The sequence below is a fragment of the Gouania willdenowi genome, chromosome 3, assembly GCF_900634775.1.
Source record: "Gouania willdenowi chromosome 3, fGouWil2.1, whole genome shotgun sequence".
Lineage (NCBI taxonomy): Eukaryota > Metazoa > Chordata > Actinopteri > Blenniiformes > Gobiesocidae > Gouania > Gouania willdenowi.
Genome location: NC_041046.1, coordinates 45,365,938 through 45,390,618, shown reverse-complemented (window position 1 = coordinate 45,390,618; position 24,681 = coordinate 45,365,938). Strand labels below are relative to the sequence as shown.

Genomic DNA, 24,681 nt, shown 5'->3' with positions numbered 1-24,681 from the left:
CAACATCAACAGGACTCTAAGAGCCTTCATTGCAAACTCGATGAGGCTGTGGAAAACCACCCTTGAAGCCAATGGCAAGCCACTTGGACTTAAAATGGTAAATGGACTTGATTTTATATAGCGTTTTATCACCACACTGAAGCAGTCTCAAAGCGCTTTACATATCAGCTCATTCACCCAATCACTCTCACATTCACACACCAATGGGACAGGACTGCCATGCAAGGCGCTCGTCGACCACTGGGAGCAACTTCGGGTTCAGAGTCTTGCCCAAGGACACTTCGACACATAGTCTGGTACTGGGATCGAACCCCCAACCTCTCGATCAGAAGACGACCCACTACCACCTGAGCCACTGTCGCCCACTTTCACAAGTCTCCATCAAATGTGGCATATTCCAAGGAGACGCCCTGTCCCCACTGCTGTTCTGCATAGGTCTGAACCCCCTCAGCCAAATAATCAACAAGACTGGCTATGGATACCGACTCAGGAACGGGGCCACCATCAGTCACCTCCTCTACATGGATGACATCAAGCTGTACGCTAAGAATGAGCGAGACATCAACTCACTGATCTATACCACCCGGATATACAGTACAGACATTGGGATGTCATTCGGACTAGAGAAGTGTGGTCGGATGGTGACTAAGAGAGGGAAGGTAGTCCACACAGAAGGGGTCTCACTCCCAGAAGGAACAATAGCAGACATTGAGGACAGTTACAAGTACCTCGGAATCCCACAAGCAAATGGCAACCTCGAAGAGGTGACAAGGAAAGCGGCGACGGCCAAATACCTCCAACGAGTACGGCAGGTCCTAAGAAGCCAGCTCAATGGTAAGAACAAGACCCGGGCTATAAACAGCTACGCCCTGCCAGTAATCAGATACCCTGCAGGAATAATAAGCTGGCCAAAGGATGAGATACAGACCACAGATGTTAAGACGCGAAAGCTCCTAAAAATGCACGGAGGGTTCCACCCCAAATCCAGCACCCTGAGACTGTACGCTAGCCGGAAGGAAGGAGGCCGAGGACTAGTGAGTGTGAGAGACACTATCCAGGATGAAACATCCAAGATCCATAAGTACATCAAGGACAAGGCTCCAACAGATGACGTGCTCAGTGAATGTCTCAGACAATGGGGAACAGAAGATGAGGTGCTGGAGGTTCCATCATGGGAGGACAAGCCCCTACATGGGATGTACCACCCAAACATAACTGAAGTGGTGGATATCAGGAAATGGTACCAATGTCTAGACAGAGCTGGACTAAAGGACAGCACAGAGACACTCATCATGGCTGCACAGGAGCAGGCCTTGAGCACCAGAGCAATAGAGGCCCAGATCTACCACACCAGACAAGACCCCAGGTGTAGACTGTGCAAAGAGGCCAATGAGACAATCCAGCACATAACTGCAGGGTGTAAGATGCTGGCAGGGAAAGCTTACATGGAGCTCCATAACCAAGTGGCTGGTATAGTGTACAGGAACATCTGTGCAGAGTATGGGCTGGAAACCCCAAGGTCAAAGTGGGAAACACCTCCAAAGGTGGTAGAGAATGACCGAGATAAGATCCTGTGGGACTTCCAGATACAGACGGACAAAATGGTAATGGAGAACCAACCAGACATTGTGGTGGTGGACAAAGAGCAGAGGAAAGCCGTTGTGGTTGTCATAGCAACACCGAGCGACTTCAACATCAGGAAAAAGGAACACGAGAAACTAGAGAAATACCAGGGGCTCAGAGAAGAGTTGGAGAAAACCTGGAGGGTGAAGACATCAGTGGTGCCCGTGGTCATTGGGGCACTCGGGGCAGTGACCCCCAAACTGGAGGAGTGGCTCCAGCAGATCCCAGGAAATACATCAGACATCTCAGTCCAGAAAAGTGCAGTTCTAGGAACAGCAAAGATACTGAAGAACCCTCAAGATCCCAGGCCTCTGGTAGAGGACCTGAGCTTGGAGGAAAAAAGAGAGAGAGACCGCCCGCGGAGGGTGAGGAAGAGTTTTTTATATATATATATATATATATATATATATATATTAAGAGTTTAGTTGAACACATTTGTCAATATTTAAGGTCTTTGCATGTTGTGCTTTGAAAGAGTTGCAGACACCTTGTTTTTGTTTGTTTAAAAAAAGTATTTCAAAGTTAAAAAAAATAAATCACTGTTCAACCTTGTGATAGTTTTTTAAATTAATTTTTATGGTGTTGATCTCGTCTTGTTCTCGGTGCATTCTGGTGTCTGACCAGCGTTGAGTACATTACTGTTACCAGATATTCTAAGAAAAGAGGAACGCCCACAGAGACGTATGTCAGTAGCAGTAGCAACTGGTCACATCCTCATTAACTAATGTACAAGTTTAAATCAGTAACTTTGACAGGTCTGAAGGAGTGACAGTACATATGTTACTAAAATACACATGAAACACAGTATTTGAATATCAAGCTAAATAACTGAACTGAAAGGAAGTAATTTAAACTAGAGCAGCGTCTTAGAGGATGAAGAATGATTCCAATCTAACACATTTCAAGCTCCCACTGCTTTGCTTTGAGGTCTTTGTAACGTCTGCCATGCACACAGCAGGGCCTGAGCCCTCCCCACGACTGATACCAGTCCAGCTATGCTTCATATTCTGTCTGCAGTAGAAGCAGCTCTAGTCTCTACATCTCTATTGATGACCACATCAGCACACATGAACAGGTAAAGTGAGATCCTTCCATAAATGTGACAGAACAAAGAGAAATCAACAGCGTCCAACAACCACCTGTTCATCAAAGGTCTGCAGAACCTGTAGTGAATTGTAATTACAAGCTTTATGAAAAGATGATGTCTAGTAAATTAAGTTTAGCGAGCTAAAGTTTGCCTGTGGAGCAGGCAGGGCCAGCCCTAGATATCTTGGGGCCCTAAGTGGGATTCCTTTTGGGCCCCACACTGCCTTCTATGGACAGTTAAGGAACACAAAAGCTGATACCGTATACTATTACAAACCAAATTAATAACATGTTTCCCTCTATGAACATAATGGTCATAGTTTATTAAATGATCCTCATTTGCATAAATGATTCCTTCAAATACATTTCAACTCTGAACTATTCTACTGAGCAGAAACATAATGAACAAAGTAATAACTGATAAAGTTAAACATGAATACAAATAGAAAAAATAAAAACACTCATTGCAACAAAATAAATATGAATAGTATTTATAAAGTGGTAAATGTAATTGTTTATGAAAAGGAGCCTCAAAAGAAATGTTGAAAAAGTCTAAAAATCAAAATGAAAAAATAAACTAAAATATTGTTTAGAACTTAAAAGAAAAACATTACAGCGTATCATCTCCAGCCACGTTTTTATTTTCTTTCTTTTTGCTAATGACTATATGTTTAATTTTTTGAGAAGCCAAGTTTGTTATAACGTCATTCAGACGTCATGGTTGATATTGATGATGACCTGTCCACTCAGCCTTTCTTTATGACCTGGAGGACCTCAGGATGATAGATGCTGATTCAACATATAGTGACGATGACGGTGGTTTTTGAAGGATGGGGGTGTTAACAAGTATGTTCACTGTAAATAACAGGTTAAAGAAGTCGTGTGGGGGGCCCCTGGGGGCTCTAAGCAGCCGCTTAGTGGTAGGGCCGTCTCTGAGAGCAGACAACAGCACTAAGAACCTGGGAGGACTATAGGCTCAGTGCCATCGAGCCTGGCTGTGACGTACCATCGTACAGTGCCGACGCTAACCTATCATCATCCAGCACTGGCTCACGTTCCTGAACAATGGCAGAGTGTAACACCAATGGTTGCTATAACAACAAGAGAAATACCCTGTAGAAACATTACTTTAGCGTCTCTGGGCCAAATAACGACACTAAGTCAGAGTTATCCAGATGTTTGATCCATAAGATCTGTACGAGATACACACTGAGAACATTTATGTTCGAACCAAATTTGGTGATATGAGAGGACCACTTCAATCTGAGCTGCTATGAGAGAGATCTGTTTGCTAAGCTAATGGGCTAAGCTAATGGGCATGAAACCAAAGTTAAGTCTGAAACCAGACAAAAGAATTCCTTCACAGAAAGTGGTTGAATGCAGCTTGTAAACGTACGTGTTCAGAGCACTACTATGTTTCTGCTTACAGGGGACACTATGGGGGGTGTAATGGCACTAACCACACCCCCACCACATTGTTTCCTCTTATTTCCTAAATAATAAACTTATCTGTTCGTTCGGGCCAGTCCAGTGCTGGTCCTCGGCGATAGAAACGCTGAGAGTGCACAAAGAACCAAAACCGAAAAACAACACATCCCATAATATAAATAGACTTTTATGCTTCTATGTCCCACAATGCAACATTCATTCAAAGCAACAGACTGTGCCGATCAATGTGCGTCATATCCTGTCCAAAATGGCGGCTCTCCATAGTTTATGTATAAAATCGTTCTAAAAAGTTCTTTTGGGTTTTGTTTTTTAAAAAAAGGTGCACACATTTTCTTTTGTTCAATATAATTGATATGAAAACATTTTTATATACTCTTTATATACATTAACACTACAGGTAGTCTTTAATGGCAGCTATCAAACCCTAAACAGGAAACCCAAAAAACCACTACTATCCTATGACACGATCACGACTGCCGAATAAAACTTCTCAAAGAAATTCAGATTCTGAGGGAAACCCTTCATGTGGCACTCCATGGGAAGTCTTTCAAAGTGTCCTGAAGAACCTAAGTGGAGTAAGTCCGTCCGTCAGGCAAGAGTGCTGACGTGTGTGTGTGCCATCCAGAGCAGCTTTCATGTTGCATCATGTGTGGCTCACTCCGTAAACTCCGATTCACGAGAAGAAAAAGAAACGAAAAAGGCCACACTTGACCCGAGTTGAAGCATTAGCCGCGAGCGCTTAATGTGATAATCCCACCATAGAGTCGCCCTGCCTTTAAATGAGAGCTCTGTCACGTCTTCATCAACTTTCATCTGCACGTCTACATCTTCTGCATGTGATGTGCACCAAAGACCAATTAGACGCTCTCTCTCTCTCGCTGCCCTCGCACTGCGTTCGCCACCACACCATCTTTTAATTGACAGCGGCTCCTCTATCTGTCATGTAATGCCTGAGAGGACATCAGGCTTTCAAAGAGCAGAAGAAACACACGGCTACTCTTTTTTTTATTCTCAATGTCACATTAGAAATCAAAGGAAAGAGTCTCTGTAATGTATTCACTGCACAACTCATTTCTCTGCTTTCGGCTCTTTTTCCAACATCTCCAGGAGTACCAGATAATTAATATCAGACGCACCCGAGGGAAGCCAGTGTTCACGCTGGATATTGTTTGGTAATTAATATGAGGTGGATTATTAAATACTCCTTTAACCAGGTAATATGAAGACATTTGACTTGAGCTGTGCACCAATCCAAAGGTTGGAGGATCTAATAATATTCAAGCACACTGCAGTGCAGCCTCATGGATACCGATGTGATGACCTTACACCTAATAATTTCACACAAGGTAAAAAATGCGATTCCAGTCTGGATTTAGATGAACGAGCCCTATTAGGGGTGCTTTCCATTGACCCGCAGGTTGCAAAGCTATTATTCCACAGGACTGGCACACAGGGGTGAAGTAAACAAAGATCCTTCTTTAATTGGTGAGAAACAAACTTCCCATGTCCAATGCAATTCTTCTTGGAGGGATTTGAGCCGCCATGCACGAATTAATGAGAGCCAGAGGAGTGAGAGCACAGGCTGTGTGACACACTCCGCCTCGCCTCTTCATTTGTGAACTCTTCCTCAGCTGGCAACCTCACAGAATGGTCTTACATATGAAGTGGCTGTGCTGCCACATCCACACGTCCCCCCATGGGCTCTTCAGGCTGGAGTGGGAGGGAAGCTTTTTTACACATTGGGGATCTGGCAACAGGAAGGAGCTTTATGCTTTGGAATCCTGAAGCAGCATTTCTCGGAGCTCTGATGTAGCTGAAGGAAGTTTTCTGGAAAATGTAATTCATTTCTTCATGACTGACAAAATAATTCTATTTGAAATTGACAATTTAATTCAACCATATATTACAAATAAGTAGCAAGTCGGGGAATGTGAGCGACTTGGCTGAGCCTGAGGCTGCTTTCACACCGAGTTAGTCCAGAACTCAGTCCAAATGAGAGGAGAACAGCTGATCATTTTATCATTATGGTTTGGCTCAGTTTGAGTTCAGAGTGAAAATTCTGATCCGCACCAAACGCAGAAGTTCCATAAGCTAACCAGTTACTGTAACTAGTTACTGTAACCAGTTCCATAAGCTAACCAGTTACTGTAACTAGTTACTGTAACCAGTTCCATAAGCTAACCAGTTACTGTAACTAGTTACTGTAACCAGTTCCATAAGCTAACCAGTTACTGTAACTAGTTACTGTAACCAGTTCCATAAGCTAACCAGTTACTGTAACTAGTTACTGTAACCAGTTCCATAAGCTAACCAGTTACTGTAACTAGTTACTGTAACCAGTTCCATAAGCTAACCAGTTGAGGAGCATTACTGGAGCAGAGACTTCTCTAGACAGAGAAACAGAAACCTGAAGAAGAGGTTCTCATCTATGGGTCAAAGCGAGAGCTTAAAGGTGCGTACACACTAAACACAACTTTAGCAACTATAGTTGCTTAAATCGCCCGTAATGAGTCGCTTGGACATAGTTGTGCTTTTTACTCTCTTCATCTACATGATGACCAGGTAAGTGACGTAAGGAGAAACTCATTGCTAATTGAATGTCGTGAAACAGTGTCACTCAGTCACTTAAAAAGTTTGAGCGAGCAATTCAACATGGAGCTTTTGGTGGTTTTAATGCCTCGTTTTGCACCACCTACGGTTCTCATGACCACCCACAATCCTGTGCACTCGACGTCATCCCTGACACTTCCTGTGTTAGTCTGCACAGATGTGTTCATAGCAAACCTAATCACTCAAGACTTTGATTGGAAACGCTCTGAGACCGACAGAAACGATCACTAGAATGTGCCTGTTTGATCCGCTCTAGACTTGTGTGTTCACACTGACCAAACAAGACAGAAAATCAGATCAAATGAACCTTATAGCATTCATCAGTGCAACACATTTGCCTTTATGATGTGGAAGCAAGGGTTTCTTTCTTTCTTTCTTTCTTTGCATGTTTTCTCTCAGAAGCTATTGATTTTCACTGTTCTGCAGTTAGGATTGTTTTTACAAATGAGCTGAACATTAACTGGACTTTGTCTACTTCACTAACCACTCTAAATCAGGGCATCCTAAGAAGGTTTGAAAGTGGCTTACAATGCATATTTTTAGTCACTAGATAATGTCACCAACCGGATGAAAAATCCACAATATATGACACAGTGTGAGTCTCTTCCTCAATTTTAAGTTTAAAAACTAGTGACCAATACCGTAGAATGTACAGTTGTTTTGTAGGTTTTCCATTAAATGTTTTATATGAAAGAAGGTCATTGGGATTTCTGACACACTCATACCTTTCCTCTAGCAGCTTGTCTTTGAGCATCCATCTGATGTGCGGTGCAGGGTAACCAGTGACCACGCAGGGCAGTAGCACGCTGGCGCCCATCGTTTTGGTCACTGACGCTGGCTGCACCAGAAACTCCAGCTTCCTCTCATCTCCAGTTTCTTAAAAAAGGAAACACAAGGTCACAGTTAAAACAGAGGTGATAAATACTAGCGGCAGTATTTTAAATCATGGGTGTCATCGCTCTGAAAAACTTCAAAAGAAATGGTGTGTGAGAAGCATCCGCTGCTGACACCCAAACTGAAAGTAATCCGATGACGGATGGCCACGCTGATGTTTAGGGCGTTATGGCTTTCTGTCAGTGGGAGTTCAAAGTAGATCCAATATAAGCTTGAACTGACGGCCTGATCCAGAACGTATGGAAAACATTAAAAACCTACAACCTATGGCTGTAATTAAGCAACACACGTGGACAGAACTGAGTCAATAACTCACACAGGGTTGAAACCTGATACCCTTTGAGTTTCCTCTTGATGCATAACAGGTTCTACCTCCCAAATGCCTTCAACTTTCCAACTCCACCCCCGTCTTTGGAGAAGGCGTGCAGACATGAAGACCCCCACTGAGGTCTTGTTAAAGCCTGATTTACGAGCTTTAATATCTTCTCGGTGCTAGTAGGAGGTTGGTGCTTAACAGCTCGCTTGAAAAGAGAAAAACTCAAGTGGGGTAAGACAAGACCCCGGTACGGCAGAATTCAAACTTTTTTTTTAGTTCCCATTGGATCACTGATAACCCCACTGGGTAATTGAGCACTCACTCCAGCATTGAGCCATTTCTACCCAAGGCGAGGCAGGTTTTTCATGCCGAAGAACACCGTGTAGCACTGCAATTAGACGGTGCTCTGGACTAGACATAAATTTCAATTTGCTGCACAAGAGGATCTCAAGGATGAGGAAATGAGAAAGAAGTAACAGCTGTGGACAAGCGGGAGAAATCCTTTCATCGGTACCGAACCACAACAAAACAATCTGCTGTAGCTAACGCAGGCATCACCGTTTGGGGGCTTTTCTGTTGTTTCTTCCTTTTTTAATCGGTACCGTCATAAAAATAGTTGCACACCTGGACTTCCAGGCGTGCCCGTGTTGTTTAAACTCTCTTTTTAATCTGCATAACCAAAAAACACATCAGCCGCACCGTCTTCACCTGGGGACCCCAAAGACCCCAACAGCCACTTATGTCCATAACAGTCCCAATATTACTGCAGGTCCCACATAAAACCCCATTTAAATTTGAAAAGCGGGTCTTGGAATCAGTCTTTTGAATAAAATATTATTTCTTGTCTCTACAGTGTGTGTGAGTATTTATTCATGAAGGACCTATACCAGGGGTCTGCAACATTTTTAATGAAGACAATAGAGTGTATTAAATTATATACAGTTAAAGTTATATAGAATAATGTTTGATTTAATTAGATTTTTATTGATCATGTAACTAGCAACTTAAAAATAGTTTAAAATAAAATAAAATAAATTAACATCAATAAATAAAACAGTATCTTCATCTTCAAATTCTTACACATCTCAGTTTACATGAACACAATGTTTATAATGTAGATTTTTATAGTTAATGTATATGAAAGCCTACAAAAAGTAACATGAATATAATAACACATGATCATGTGATCAACACATGCTAATTACTCATTTCTTGCCACACATAAAACATACATATTTAACCTGTACATTGGTGGTTAAATGAATCTGTTCCCACATAATTAAAATCTGTATTTTCTTCCAGAAATAGTGTTTTTGTTGGTTTAGTTTCTTACCAGGGATTTAAAACTTAAGGTTAGTCACAGGTGGAGGAAAGTTGATGGTCTGTAGATGTTGTAGGAATGTGCTGAGTCATTGTACAATGTGATTTATTTTAGGTTAATAAATTGTTATATCATGATTTTATTTGTCATTAATCATTAATAGCCTCTGTAAAAAGATAATTGTGTATTTCAATAGTATTTTTAAAGCTATAGGGAGCCATTGTATAAGAGTCAAAGGGCCACATGAGGCTCTAGAGCCACAGGTTGCAGACCCTTGCCCTATACCAAGCATGAGTAACTGAGTAACTACATTCATCATATGACCCTTCACCAATTCATCAAATAACTTTTGGCTTTAAAGTAAGACTGGAACAAAGATAAAAGATAATATACACAAAATTTTAGTAATTTTTTCTGAGGGTTATAAATTTTAAAATTGTCTGGGGGGGGTGCGCCCGGAACCACCTACAACACTCTTAGCGATCCCCCTACGTTGTGAAAAATTCCTGGTGAGAACCCTGTAAAGTGTGGAGAATTACCTTGGAGAGTCTCTAGCTGGGCCTCATCGCTGGCCTTAGAGGAACCCACGTTCTCTAGAACGCAGCGGTAGAGTCCAGCGTCAGCCTCCGAGGCGTTACTGATGACCAGGGCGCCGTTGGGCAGCTGGACCAGCCTGGCGTTCAACTCCAGCGGCAGACGATCTTTCTCCCAATGGGTGAACGGCACTAGATCAGAGTTGACCTCACATGACAAAACCTGAGTGTCTCCGAGTCGCACCACGGCTGGCAAGGGTTGGCTGGTGAACCTGGGCATACCTGAAAGACAAAGGCAAGATCTGTTAAATACACACGTCAGTTACAAACAAGCACTAAATATTATCAAAGAGGGTAAAAAAGGACTTAATGAGTTGATTTCCTAACCTTCTCTGCATTTAACCCCTCCCTGAGGAGTAGTGGGCAGCCACTGTAGGGGTTACATTAAGTTCCACTTTTAGTACCCGTTAAACCACCTCGTATCGCCTTTGACATGATCTGACGTATTTTTGACCCAATGCGACGCAGCAGTTGGACAAACAAATGATTATCACCTTGAATGAATTATTCCTGTCGTTAATATAGATGAGGAGGAGAAAGTGACTCAGAAGCTCCAGTGAGTGTTTGAAGCAGCTGAATGACTGCTGCAGCTGCTGCTGCGATAAACACACACCGTGGAGCAGTGTCTGACTCACAATCACAATAGAGTAAAACACATGGATATTTAAGAGGCTAATATTCAGTTTTTTGGCTGGAAACAATAACAAGAGTGTGTGCATAACAAAAGAAAATCACTTTGGTAATAAAGCTGTTGTGTGGAGTCAGCGTCTTTAGCCACGCCCACTCATGAATATGCACGAAGACCCCAAAATCAGCCTGTTTGTGTAGAGTTGCTCAGAAAGTGACTTTTCAGAGGCTAAAACTCTGGAAAACAGGCGAGTTTGGGAAAATAAACCCTTAATATTATGTTGTTGGGGTTTTTAGAACACATGGAGATGATGGTGAAAAACGACATCATACTGAACCTTGAAGGTAACCAATGAATCCTAAAGTATCGTTTTGGAGACCTTCTAATGACCAAATGTGTCGATATGCTGAGAAACACATTTTTCATCTCTTCATTTGCAATTAACTCACTCACTGCCATTGACGCATATATGCATCATTTGGTTTTTTTCGACTGAGGTTGCTAGGATACACAGCGAGGGAATTCTCCTGTGAATATCAGCCTTTTATTGAGATGTAGTGACCAGCTGGTGACATGTAGGTGGCAGCAGCGCACCTTTGGATGAGAGATTAGCTGTGATGAAGAGAAAAAAAGTTTACAAGACAGAAAATGGCGCTACAAGGAATATTGTGAAGTATCCAGTTTTGTTAAGGGAACGATACAACTCTGACCCAGATAGCAAAATAATAATCAGTGTGGTTTATGTAGTTTTATAGGAGGAAACCAATGTTGAGATGTTTTATAGGTGTCACTGAAGATAAAAAAAAATTAGCCTTAAAGTCACTGAGGTTTTTTCAGAAGAAGGCTTTTTTTTCTCAGCTTTTTGCTCAGAAAGTGGCCTTTTGTGTAAAACTTAACTATATTCAACTGCTGATTATGGAAGAACAAAGCAAGCTAGAAACAAAATAATTTTTTATGATGAATGTCGAGAGACTATTCTTCCACATTCTAGATTGTCAAAGTACAAAATATTCTGTGAGTCTTTAAATATCAGTCAAAATGCTCTAAAATGGCTGGCAGTGAGGGGGGTAGCTGTTCTGAAAATGGCTGGCAGCCAATGACACACACGCACACACACTACAATGACGTATCTGTCCTGTTTGGTGGATGTTAAATTGCTACGCTGAGCAGGAGACACACGGCACTAATTAAAAAAGAAAGGCTGGGATCCACAGGCTGTTTATGCTGCTTTAACGTGCACTTTCATCTCCGTGCACAATAATTACAGTGTTTTCCCTCCCGTCTGAAGACATCGATTTGAAACCAACACTCGCGGGCGACTTCTGAAACAATCACACAAACAATGGCTTCAATTATAGAACGAGCTCCTGATGTGAAAAGGGAAAATTAAAATCCTGCGTTAATGATTAGTGATGTAGTTGTGTTTTCTAGCAGTCTGAGGTTAGAAGCTGCGTTTTAACTCCATGGATGAGTAAGTGTGAGTAGTTTAAGTGTATGCTAATCTATTTATGGATGTAAATGTGTCTGCTGTGCTTTTTGGACAGTGAGGGATGCTGAGCGATGACTTAGCATCTTAGCGTCTGTCATACCTACAGACATACTTTCTAATTCTCTTCCAGGAGTGGCTCCAGGATAAATCACACTTTCAGATAAGAACCACAAGCTTTGCCCAGAGTGATGAGCACAGCTTTCCCCGGTGTATATCTCAGCAGCTAATACGAGTTTAGCTGATGCTAGCGCTGATACGGTTCCTATCGGAGCTGTCAATCATCTCACTGTACAATGGTTATTTAGATGAAACTCACTGAAGCAGCTGGATTCATCTAATCACGTATCAGCACAGATGTTGTGTGGGTTTGGAGGAAAAAACTCTAAAACTCTTCAAAAATTAACAAGTGTAATAAGTTTTGAAAGAAAGATACTTTTCTCCTTTTATTAGATAAAACTTAACTGTAAAAAATAGGAGTTTTATTTTGAAATGTACACTCAATGCACACACAAAAAGAACAATATAAAATACTAGAAAGGAATACAACACCAGTAATATAAATAGAAAATATACAAAAAATAATACAAATATACAAAATAATACAATTTTCGGCCCAAAAAAGGGTCAAAGTGCGTCTGACAGTCTTTTTTTTAAAGCCAGCCCCAAAAATGATTCTATTTTCAACAAAAAAGGCAACAGTCAACCTTTAGTTTTAGTTTTAGTAAAAATGATTAAGATGAAAACCAAAAACAATAATGTCCATAGAAACCAGTAATATGAGTGAAAGGTTATTGGAGAATCAAAATTAAAGAGTTCAAATGAAACCGTAAAAAATGGGAGTTTTATTTTGAAATGTAACATACATTCACCAATTGCACAATTGGCAATACTTATTTCTTTTCTAAGTCACTGCATCTATTTCCTTTATATTCTGCACCAGGGGTGTCAAACTCATTTTGGTTCGAGGGCCAAACACGGACCAGTCTGATCCCAAGTGGGCCGCAGGTTTTAGGCGGGAAAACATTAATGTTCCAGTTACAAGTTAAACATAAAGTATTGTTATCCATTTTTTTCACTTCTCCTTCACAGTTTGTCTGATTTTGACAAATAAGCTATCAAAACATTCAGAATGTTTCATTTATGCTATTGCTTTTATAATTTGTAATTTTTACATTTTTTTCTTTCCCATTTATTTCTATTGGAAATTTCAGCTTTTTCAACTTTTAACCCCTTCATCCACCCATTCTTCAACTGATTTTGACCTTTAACACGTTCAGCTTCGACCTTCAACACATTTCAACTTTTTTTAATCCATTTCAATCTTATTGCTAATGTTAAGCTTTTACTAGGTTATTGCCATTGCTAGGTGAATGCTAACGTTAGGTTAGTGTTAAAGCTAGACTAATGCTATTCCTAGGTTATTGCTATTGTTAGGCTAATGGTAATGCTAGGCTAATGCTATTCCTAGGTTATTGCTATTGTTAGGCTAATGGTAATGCTAGGCTAATGCTATTCCTAGGTTATTGCTATTGTTAGGCTAATGGTAATGCTAGGCTAATGCTATTCCTAGGTTATTGCTATTGTTAGGCTAATGGTAATGCTAGGCTAATGCTATTCCTAGGTTATTGCTATTGTTAGGCTAATGGTAATGCTAGGCTAATGCAACGCGAGGCAGAGGCTGCATCCTCACATTTTTTTCAGGAAATGCAAATATTCTAGTTTATTTTAGTTTATTTGACAGAGACGGTGTACAAAGTACATCTTATGAAAAGTACCAGATTTAGCTCATGCTAATGTCCATCTGCAGTATTAAAACATTACAAATAACTGTCAGTAGCACTAACAAATACATGCAATATTAGCTGAACAGTAATCATTTAAAATTAATCAGATGGTTTATTATCAAGAAACCGTCACAGCCTAAAATCTATACAACATAGTAAAAAACGTTTACTACAATATTACATTTGTATAAAATAAGTGTGCTGATGCTGACTCAGCTGGTTATCAAAGAAGTATGGAAGGCATCAACAATATCTACACAATAAGTGACAGATACTTAAATGTCCTTTGTTTTACTTTTTGACTAAACATGATTTAATTGGGGCAGATTTTGTGAAACAATTTGAGAAAAATTGCATAATTTTGGAAAAACTTTGAGTTCTTTCAAAATAAGACAAAGTATAAAAGACATCATACTTTTTGACCTTACATTACTGCCCTCCTTAATTCCTTTGGCCGAATCTCGTCCCCCGGTAATAAGAAAAGGGGAGGTTGTCGGCTCAATAGATGCTGCTGAGCAAGGCTGTGGAAAATGAAGCCTCGGCTCAGTCCATTTAAACGCAGGATTGCGATTAATTCAAATCGATAGCATTAGCATCAACACTTCCCGTCCACTGTGCCTCATCTTGACCCACGATTAATGTGCTTATGTACGCGTTAGCACAGAAAAAAACACAGGTCGGAGCGTGGAAATTCATATTCAAGATGTTACATCTGTTGGATTTATTGTTGCTGACAGTCAGGAGGTGGAATAGGTATGGTAAGGTGTGCATGTGTGTGTACGTTCATAAGTCTACACATCTAGAGTGAATCCGGTAAAACCGACCTCTATATTCATTGAGGGTCAACGTATTAATAACAAAGGAAGGGAAACGTGTCAGATCGTGTCTATTTTCCATTTTCTTGCTGTAGGTCAGACATAGGCAACTGGCCAAAAGTAATCCATAAAAATTGACTCATGAAACACAAAATGACCACAAAGACAGACACAAGAACCACTTAAACAAACAAAATGACCAAAAACAACAACACATTACAGAATAGTGTCTTTAGCCCGCGGGACTTTATAACGGCAGGGGATCTAAAACTGTCTTACTCAAACAAGAATTCCCCCTCTACCTTGTCTCCGAAGCTGGCTGCCTATTCTCTATTATTGTTATCTAATAAAGAAAAGGACTAAGTGTACTTCCTCCTATTGGAAGTCTGTCATATTTTTGGTCTCTGAGTAGTCTCGCTAAAGTTTTGTGGGATTGATATTAGGACCCATCCAATATAGGTTGAAGCTGGAATCAACTCTTTCTTACAACAGCATGAGTTAGCCCTCCCCGGACACCCCTGTTAAGAGGATACCAAGGGCAGGCTCACTTACCAGAGGCCTAGAAGTGTGTCCTCCACTCAGGCGCCGTCTCAGATGTGGGTGTTTGCAGGCGGGTAATCTAATCAAGTATGTTTCTTAATAGTTAATGAATTTTTATTATAGGTTTACAAAAATTAAAAGTCAATCAAAAAAGTTTCAAATTATCAAAGTCTTAAACTATCAGCCGATAGAGAAAGAAGGGGGTTTCATGAACAACTAGAATGTCCGTGTAAGAGAAGCCCCCGAACACAATATATCAGTGGTATATATAGCCTGAAGCATGGCGTGATAATATGTCATAATACATGATTTGACCACCTAAGCGAATAGAAAAATAGGACAAAAGTTCACACAGATGTCATGGCCCAGCTGGCGTAACAGGTGTTCATAAAGGGTGGTTTCCACACTAGTTGTTGTTGTTAATTGTTAACACTTGATACATAACAAGGCGTTGTCTTCCTGTTAAGTAAAGTGTGACTTCTTTCACTTAAAGTGTGACTGCTCACACCTCGAGGTGATAGTTTTAGCACCTTCTGTGGAAAACAGGTGTTGTTTTGGTTATCACTTAACAACATTTACTTTGCAGCTGTGTCTTTACAAAAAGCAGTAAACAGGTGTGACATGTCAGAACAGGCAAATAGCTGTAATGGTTAAATAAGCATTTCTTTTGCAGAATTATGAATGAATGATTAATACACACCATACAACAAATAGCAACAACAATAATACACAAAATGACAGAAAAATACAGAAAGCAACAACAAAAACACAAGTGAGCCCAAAAATACATAAATCCACAATAGAAATGCAGAAAATGACAGAAAGATGCACAAAATTACAAAAACACAAAAAAATGAAAACATACATAATGACTCCAAAAACACAAGCAATTACTAAAAACTGACAAAACAACAAAACCACTGACAAAGACTAAAAAAAGACAAAACCCATGTATTAATGCTCAGATCAGTCATTATTCTAATGCTGACATTAATGTTGATCATGTGGCCCCTGCTGCGATAGAGTTGTCCATCCCTGCTGTAGGTTCTCGTGATGTTAAAGTAGGAAGAACTGTAATGTTTTTTGAATGTTCAGGAACGACTTTGAATGGATTAACTCAAGGTCGTTCTGTAGTTATGGCATCGTCTACTTCCAAGGTTGTCCATGTTTATTTAATGCTCCACGTTTCCTCTGTAATAACACTCAATCTAAGCAGGAAAAACTGCTTTAAGATGTTTTTAAAGTATAATTGATATAAATATGACAAACTAAGGTTCACAAATTTCTATTGTTCTATTTTATTGTTGAAAACAGTAACTTCCTTTTGGACGAACTTTGGCCGTATTCGAAATTACATACTAATGTACTACTCATCCTAACGTGCATTATTTTTCTGTAATTAATTAATCAAGATTAATACGATAAAGCCCTAATATATATATATATATATGTACAGTTGTTGCTCATGTTAGATTCTTTGTAGCAAAAGAAGGGAGTTAAACTCACCCAAACCTCTCTCATCTGCTTAGCTTTGCCTGAAAAGCCTCTAATTATATGAATGCTAATGAACGAGCGTGCCCATCATTGAATGGAGATTAGCACAAAAAAAAAGAGCAAAAATGTAGGGATGAGCCCAACGGCTGCCGTCTTCACCTCGGAGGGAAAAACTGGGTGCAACCAGGCATGCACGTGCACAGACGCAGCCTTAAATCACACAGTTGGACTCAGTACTACACGTAATTAAAATCAGGTATAGAATAACAATGAGCAGCTTAATGGAATATGCAGGAGGCTTTAAGGATATCCCTGGAGATTCAACAGAATTAGTAAGTGACTGCAGAAAGGCTGCCGTTCACCTTGGATCCAAACACAACACACAGCGCTCTCTGCTACACCTTCACACGTAAAAAACAGTTTAAACACAACAAGTCACGTTCAGTGACGCAAAGCAAGGTTCATATTATTAATATGTAATTCAAGATATTCAAATAAAAACTCTTCATTTATTTGTTTAGCATTTCATCCATTTAACACCAAACAAAGCCCTTAGCCTAGAAGTGGGAAATAACAAGAACCATCTTCTTGTTTTGTTTGATTTCCTTGAAGTAGTTTATGTTAATTTTAATTGCTACATTGACTTTCAGTAATTATTCAACGCTTTCTTTTATTTAATTTAGTCCTGCCACAACAAAACATTAACAGCCTGAATAATGCAGCACAAGTGTGTCAGTGTGAGCCTCACAGAGAACTGATCTGGTTTATAACAAAAGCTTCAACATTCACTTCCTGTACAAAAAGGAAACCCAACACGATATCACGGGGGAACGAGACACCGCCACGAAAATGAAAGAATCTCAAGTTTTGTGTGTTTTTCGTGCTGCAAGACAATATGTTCTTTAATGGTGAAACTAATTGTTTACATTTACATCCAAACAAAAATAGAGTTAACACAGTTGTTAATGTGTCCGTCTTACATGTTGGCGTTCAGGGTTTAAATAATAAATCTGTATTTTCGTGCCCAGCAGCACAATAATAATTGATGTTTTGCAGCATGAAAAATGTGAAAAAACTTGTGTTGGAAGTACGAAACTATCGACTAAATGTCGTAGTTATGTCACAAAAAAGAGAAAAAAGTCCTTCAGTTAGAGCACATTGAATTATCTTTTATTGTTTGTAGCAAAATAAAAGTGCTAATTCTTAAATTTTGACGAAGTAGAACTGCGCTTTCCATTGAAGGTTGTTTGATGAAACATTTCAATATGGAAACATCTGAAAAACCTTCTCATGAAAGCGTAAACACTCTTTATCGATGTTTGAGTAAATTTTCAAATTTCAGGTGTTTCCATTACCAGTTGTTACTAAACTATTTACATTTTGTGCATTAACACAATAGTACAAGAATATGTAATGATGTCACTGGTATTTACTGCAGTGTCACCATAATCACTGCAGCCTTCACTGGTCTCCTGCTGATCAAACTGCAACACTTGGTTTGACAAAAAATATATTTTTCCTTAATTTGTATGGAAACACACTTTGCTCAATCCACAAGCACAGATGAAGATTTAAACGTGATAATTAATGATACACACACACACACGTGATAAAACGCATGTGGAAATTGTGGATATATTTGTGGATCTGAAAACACGTGAAAAAAAAAAAAACATTGTGAAAATCTGAAAAACACATGTGGAAATTGTTGCTCTATTTGTGAATATTTTTTTAAATATCTCTCCTCATACACATAACGGAAATATTGACAGGCTGGGACAACAAGGATCATATGTTTGTGTTTCAGGAATAGGAAGCTGTGCAGAACCCAAAGTGAGGCGTTCATTCCAATCACATCATTATTTCCACGACTTCTTCTTTCCAACAAGTTCACGTGCACTCTCTGGGGAACAGGGAAAGTCATTCTGGCTACTGTGGGGGAATCAATACCTGAGAATGGAGTGTGTGTGTGTGTGTGTGTGTGCGCTCTGAGAAACTCTATTAAACCATATTCTAAGACAGAATTCCTGGAGTGCAGAGACTTATAAATGTGCACGAGGGACGCGCGTGATCAAAGGAGACGGTGAGAACATTCCTATTGTCAACAAGACACGATTCATTAAGGAACCTTTCACGCAGCAACAATCAGACTCCTCCTGTTGATTGATTTATCAGTTTATCACACGGATATAAACGGAGTCCGCTAAGCAGAAAAAGAGCAGTTTCATTTCACGGAGCGACAGATCGAGGACTGAGATGAAGAACAAATTAGACAGTGTGAAAATATCCAATTAATGGGAGTGAAAACATGAGACGTCAGCTGAACACAACCATAATAATGTCACCGTGATGTTTGGATGATAGAATAACTGTGAAATAAACCTAAAAAACACACTTTGCTTCTCCTGCTTTAGTGTTGGTTTGCTTTTTATTTTTGCAGCTGTCAACGTGAGACATTTCTTTGTTTTCTAGATCAAAGGCAGTGGATACGATCATTTATTGTGTATGTTTTCTATCAAATGGCAATAAAAACTGATCTCAATCATATAAATATTATGTAAACCCTTGAAAAATAGGATTTCTCTGATTTTTTAGGCATTTTGCTTTTAATGTCTTATGCATGCATGCAGGTAAACACACTAATAGTTTACATTCCACACAAGAGAGATTCAAAACATAAAAAATTAAGATAATGTGACATTTTACTTTTAATTTTAACTGAAAATGAAAAGAAATTTTTTTTTGTTTTTCTTTCTTATAAAATGACTGAAATACTCTGATCTATCACCAAATCTCAGGCACACAAACATTTGATCTGTACCTATTGGTTCATCTGGAAATACCATTTATGTGTAATTTAACCCTTTGATTAAAAAACTAAATACAGGACAAAGCAAAGACTCACTATTAGCATCTTATACCATTAAAATATTAGAGAATATAAAACAAATCACAGCTTGAGTTTCAACCTTTTTTTGTCTTTTGCTCATTTAAAGTTCCTGAAGACAAGAAAATAAAAATCAGATAAAGACACAGTGCCTCATAATCTTGTTCACTTTTTCATTTGTCAGCCATTGTTTTTATCAGTTTATAAGTTTCAATGAAAACACCAGAAATGTGTTGAAAAGTCACTTTAGCAAAGTTTTTAGGAGCAAACACTAGAAATCACAGTAAGAATGAAGTAAAAATACTTCTTTTCATCCGTCTACATGACTCCACATCCCACAATGCAATGCAAACACTTGCTGACAATGTCAATAAGGAAGAGTTTACAGTGGAGATCAAATCCAACGTTTGATCGGCTATTTCAACCTTTGACACCGTTTTTCTCAAGCCAATGATGTCTGATTTATTGACTTTGTGGTTTATGCATATCTATCAGGAATTAACGATGCAGCTGCTTTTTTTGGGTTTCTAAAGATAAAAACACAAATATTTAGTTCAGTTTTGGAACAAGTTTGACCATTATTAAGTCAATCTGTACATGCACGCACTGAGAACTCCATTAAAGCCGATACAAAACCGAAACGTTTGTCAAAGACGTGCGTTTGCGTTCCTCTTTTTGCTCAATTTGTTTTCCAACGTTAATTGCATTGCTTTGCTAACCTCATCCAGACGTTTAAAAGCATTCCAACAAACAAAAGCACCACAGCCCTCTCACATCAGTCTTAATAAAGCCACTCTCACAAATACCACAAAGAAAGCAATGCTTTTACTCTCTAATGTGCTCAGGATGATTATAAGATGAAATGTGCTGTACATTCTAAATAAAAGCCAGTGCTGGAATAACTTCTATTTAGAGACTTTTATGGTCTATTTCAAATATTGTTTTTGGACAAAAATTGTGCCAATTTACAAAGAAAACCCTCAATGTTTTGTTCTAAAGTCTGTCCAACACTGATAAACATAGATATTCTAGATAAAAGCCAGTGATTTCAGAACACACACACACACGCACACACAAGGTTTTCACTCGTTCTGCATCAAAACATAAAAACAAACTTCATCCTGTCGTGTGTTGATGAGGGGGAGGAGCAACAAATAATGACTAATGAAGTACCTGAATGACACCATTCATCACACATCAACCATGACGAGTCTGAAACACACACACACCTGTCACAATATTCATCTTTTCCATCATTAGGGAGGAGTGAGTATCCAGTGGAATGATAAACTAAATATGATTCTACTGTCATTTTCAAATATTATATCTGTGTTTTTTTCATATGGACACGTGTACAATGGTTAATATTTATACTGGTGTTTATGTAGTTGTTAGTCTGTGGGCAGGATTACATGAAAAGTAACAGATTCTGACAAAAATATGTGATTTAATACATTTTGGAAGGGATTTGGATGTCTATTCTGATTTTGAAACACTTAGAACTTATTTTTTTAAAAGTCATGTTTTCCATACAATAAGGTCATTCTATGGCATTTCAACACATTTTCAGGACATCCCATAATAATAATGATGGATAAATATATGAATGTGTTAAGAAGGAAAAACACTGCCCAAAAAAAAAAAATGTAGAACATGAGAAACGTGTTAATAATAAATATTGTTTTTTCAAAAATAAATGTTTTTCTGATGCAATTGTTTTTATATTTTTTATGTCACTAGTGAATAAATAATAAATGATTATCAGACACAGAGCAAAGCTACAATAATGTAAATGTAAAGGATTTTAATATTCACCAGTGGTGAAATAATCCAAAATAGTTTTACATCCCAATAAAGAGAAACATTTATACTATAAATAAAAACAAATCAGATTATTTATTACATTCCCACATGTAGTTATGGACCAATAGTAAATAAAGTATATGTTCATATTTCCAGAGTGTGTGAGTCTAGAACCAATGCATATCTGTGACTAATCATTAGTGATGTGAACAGTCTATGTTCATAGCTCTACGCTGATCACATTACAGGGAGCTGAGACATATGCTAAGTAGTTTACTGAAGACCCAAACATGTTCCAGACCCAAACACACACTGACTTAGTGACTATTTAGAGGAGCTGACATGTCCACCAGATAGGATGTATAGCAGATCTATTTCTGTAGGTGGAGCTTATTACTATACCATATTTACCTTTATATGTGATGGAGTTACAGATATATTGGAAAAACAATAAGGACACACCCCCCTCACTACACTATCCATATCTATAAAGTATTGATCAGATCAAACTAAACATTTACAGAGTGAATATTGAATAATTAAAGAATTTTAAGTTCATGGACCATTAGTTGAAATGAGCCAATAGTTATTTTCCATCCGTCAGAACAAAAGCCTCGTGTTGCGTCCACGCGTCAGACGATGGTTGAGTGGGTTCCGTCTCTGAAGAGCAGAAGATACAAAGCGTGTCCTGACCTCACAACCAGCGCCTGCTTGATGAGGCTACGGTAAATATGAGATGGCATCTGGCGTCCAACATAAAGGCCAGAGAAGTCTACACATGCTAGGTATGCTAGGCTAACGACCTAGAAAAGTTGATGGTGATTGGCTGATTGGTCGGGGAGCGCTGCTGCGTTTTAGGAGATGATGAGAAAGTTTCTCAACTTTTAATTGTAAATTCACTTTATGACCTGAATATATTACAACGTGGCCACAGAAATGTGTGATGTGCATTAGAATAAAGACTTTATTACAGGAAACGAAGAACAAAGGGTTAGTGTGTGTTTTTGTTTTTTGTTTTGTTCTGGTTTTCGATACTTTTATTTTTGTGATTGATGTGTGTTTAGAGTCATACATATATTGTGTATTTCTAGTTGTATTGTGCAATTTTGGGCAATTTTATGTATTTCTGTACTCGTTTTTAGATATTTTGGCATTTTGTTTGTACAAAACATTTTTTTAGAGTAATTTAGTATTTTGTTGATAAATATATGTTTCCAATGCTGTTCTTGTGTTTTTTCCATAATGTTGCTCGTTTGTTGAGTCATTTTGTGTTTTTTTTTTCCTGCTTTGTGTATTTTTTATAATTTAGTCCATAATTTTATATTTATAATTGTAAATGTTCCTGTTGTTTTGTGTATTAGTTTTGTTGTGTGTTTTTATTACTTGTTTTTTTTTTGTTGTCGTTTATTATATATTTTATTGATGCCAAATTTTTCTGTAATGTTTGTTTTTTAATAATTTTGTGTATTTTTCTGATTTTTTCTTTTTGTGTCTCTTTTAAGCATTGTGTCATTAAAAATATTATTATGATGTTCTTTTGTGTATTTTGTTTTTGTTCGCAATTTTTTTTTGTTTTGTTGTGGTTTTCTTTTATTTTTGTAGCCAACATGTGTTTTTGGAGTTGTGTGCATTTTGTTGTCATTTTGTAAAAAAATTTCTGTTATTTTTTAAGTATTTCCAGTTGTATTGTGCAATTTTGGGTAATTTTATATATTTCTGTTATTCTTTGTGTATTATTGTTGGCTTGGTGTATATTTTAAATTCATGTTTATTAGTCATTTTGAATATTTTGTTTGTAAATTCCCTTGTTATTTTTCTTTGTAGTTAACATACAGTATTTTTATGTTCTTATGGTGTTTTTTCAGTAATTGTTTTTGAGTCATTTTGTTTATTTTTCTTTGATGTCTGTTTGTGTATATTTCTGTAATTTTGTATGTTGTTCAGTTCATTTTGTTTGTTTATTACATAATTAGAATAAATGTGACCATTTCTGATGTCTGGGTGTCTGATTTTCCATTTCGGGGTACAGTAGACCCACTTCGTATGATGTAATTACTGACAGTAATGTCGGTTGAATCTATAACAGAACTGTTCGTCAGTAGATTCACTGACTGTAGGAACACAGGCAGAGATGGAGATGAATGGAGATGGACACATGACAGGGATTGGTCCGTCGCCATGGCAACGTCAGTCTCTCTCCTTCAGTGACTGTGGTTCCTTTTCTCAGTTTCTGGAACACTGAAGGATTGTGGGAGCAGAAAATCACTCGTAAAAAACAAAGACTTAAAGAGAAAAAGCATCGTGTGAGAATAATGGGATATACACAATGTTTATTTGATAGATAACAGTAAATATTAAGCTGTTATGAGAACTGTTTGCTTTACAAAGCAGGACTCAAGACGAGGATGGGGAAGTGGATTTGTGGACATGCAGAGAAACCCATGACCTTCCTCTGAGAACTGAATCTGTAACACTGTAAATAAGTTGTTTACAGGTGGAAACTTAGACAAACCTTTTCTTTGCTCCAAAAATGCACAAAGCAACTCTATAGACATAGAGAATTAGAGAGAAATACACAAAAGACAAATAAAATAATTAAAATTACACCAAAAACTCAGACGATGACCACAAAATATAAACAATTACAGAAAAATATAAAAAACAGCAACACAAATACACAAAACAACTCAAAAACACACATAAAATAACACAAAATGATAAATACTAGACAAAAATATATACAAAATGACAACAAAAACACACAATTTTACTCCAAAAATACACAAGATGACTACAAAATTAGACAACAATAACAAAAGAATATGAAAAAACATTCACAAAATGACTAAAAAACACAGACACTAACAACACACTCAAAATGATAAATACTATATTAAAAAAAAGCCCAAAATGACTCAGCATGAACATACAGCAAAACGATCAGATATTTTTCAAATGTGTGGATGATTTTGGTAAAACAAGTGAAAAAGGAGGAGTTTCTTTCTGCAGCGCTCAGACAAAAGCAGTCGATAGTCGTTAGGAAGTCGCTCTGACACAGCGGGGGTCATTTATCAGTTTTGGAGGCGTGTCTGTGATACGTCACCTCAGACACAAAACAACAACAACCACCGCAGTGGAGAACCATAACAAAACACCTGAGTGATACGTTTCTTTTAGAATAATATGTTAAGGTTTCATTTATTCAGAATATCCCTATAATCTGGTGTTGGATGGTAAACCACTTAAACCAGTTCCATGTTTCACTGAACCCGATGCTTCCAGTGTGTGTGTGTGTGTGTGTGTGTGTGTGTGTGTGAGTGATGTGACTAATGGTCCTTTCCCACTAAGC

The 24,681-nt window shown here is 38.3% G+C and overlaps 1 protein-coding gene across 1 annotated transcript in view; it reads right to left on the bottom strand.

Annotated features, from left to right (window-relative positions):
* neo1a (neogenin 1a) overlaps positions 1–24,681 on the bottom strand; it is a 257,814-nt gene that overhangs the window by 131,626 nt on the left and 101,507 nt on the right. The window contains 2 exon segments of the mRNA XM_028473556.1: positions 7,494–7,644; positions 9,839–10,114. Of these exon segments, the coding sequence (XP_028329357.1) occupies positions 7,494–7,644; positions 9,839–10,114 (427 nt within the window).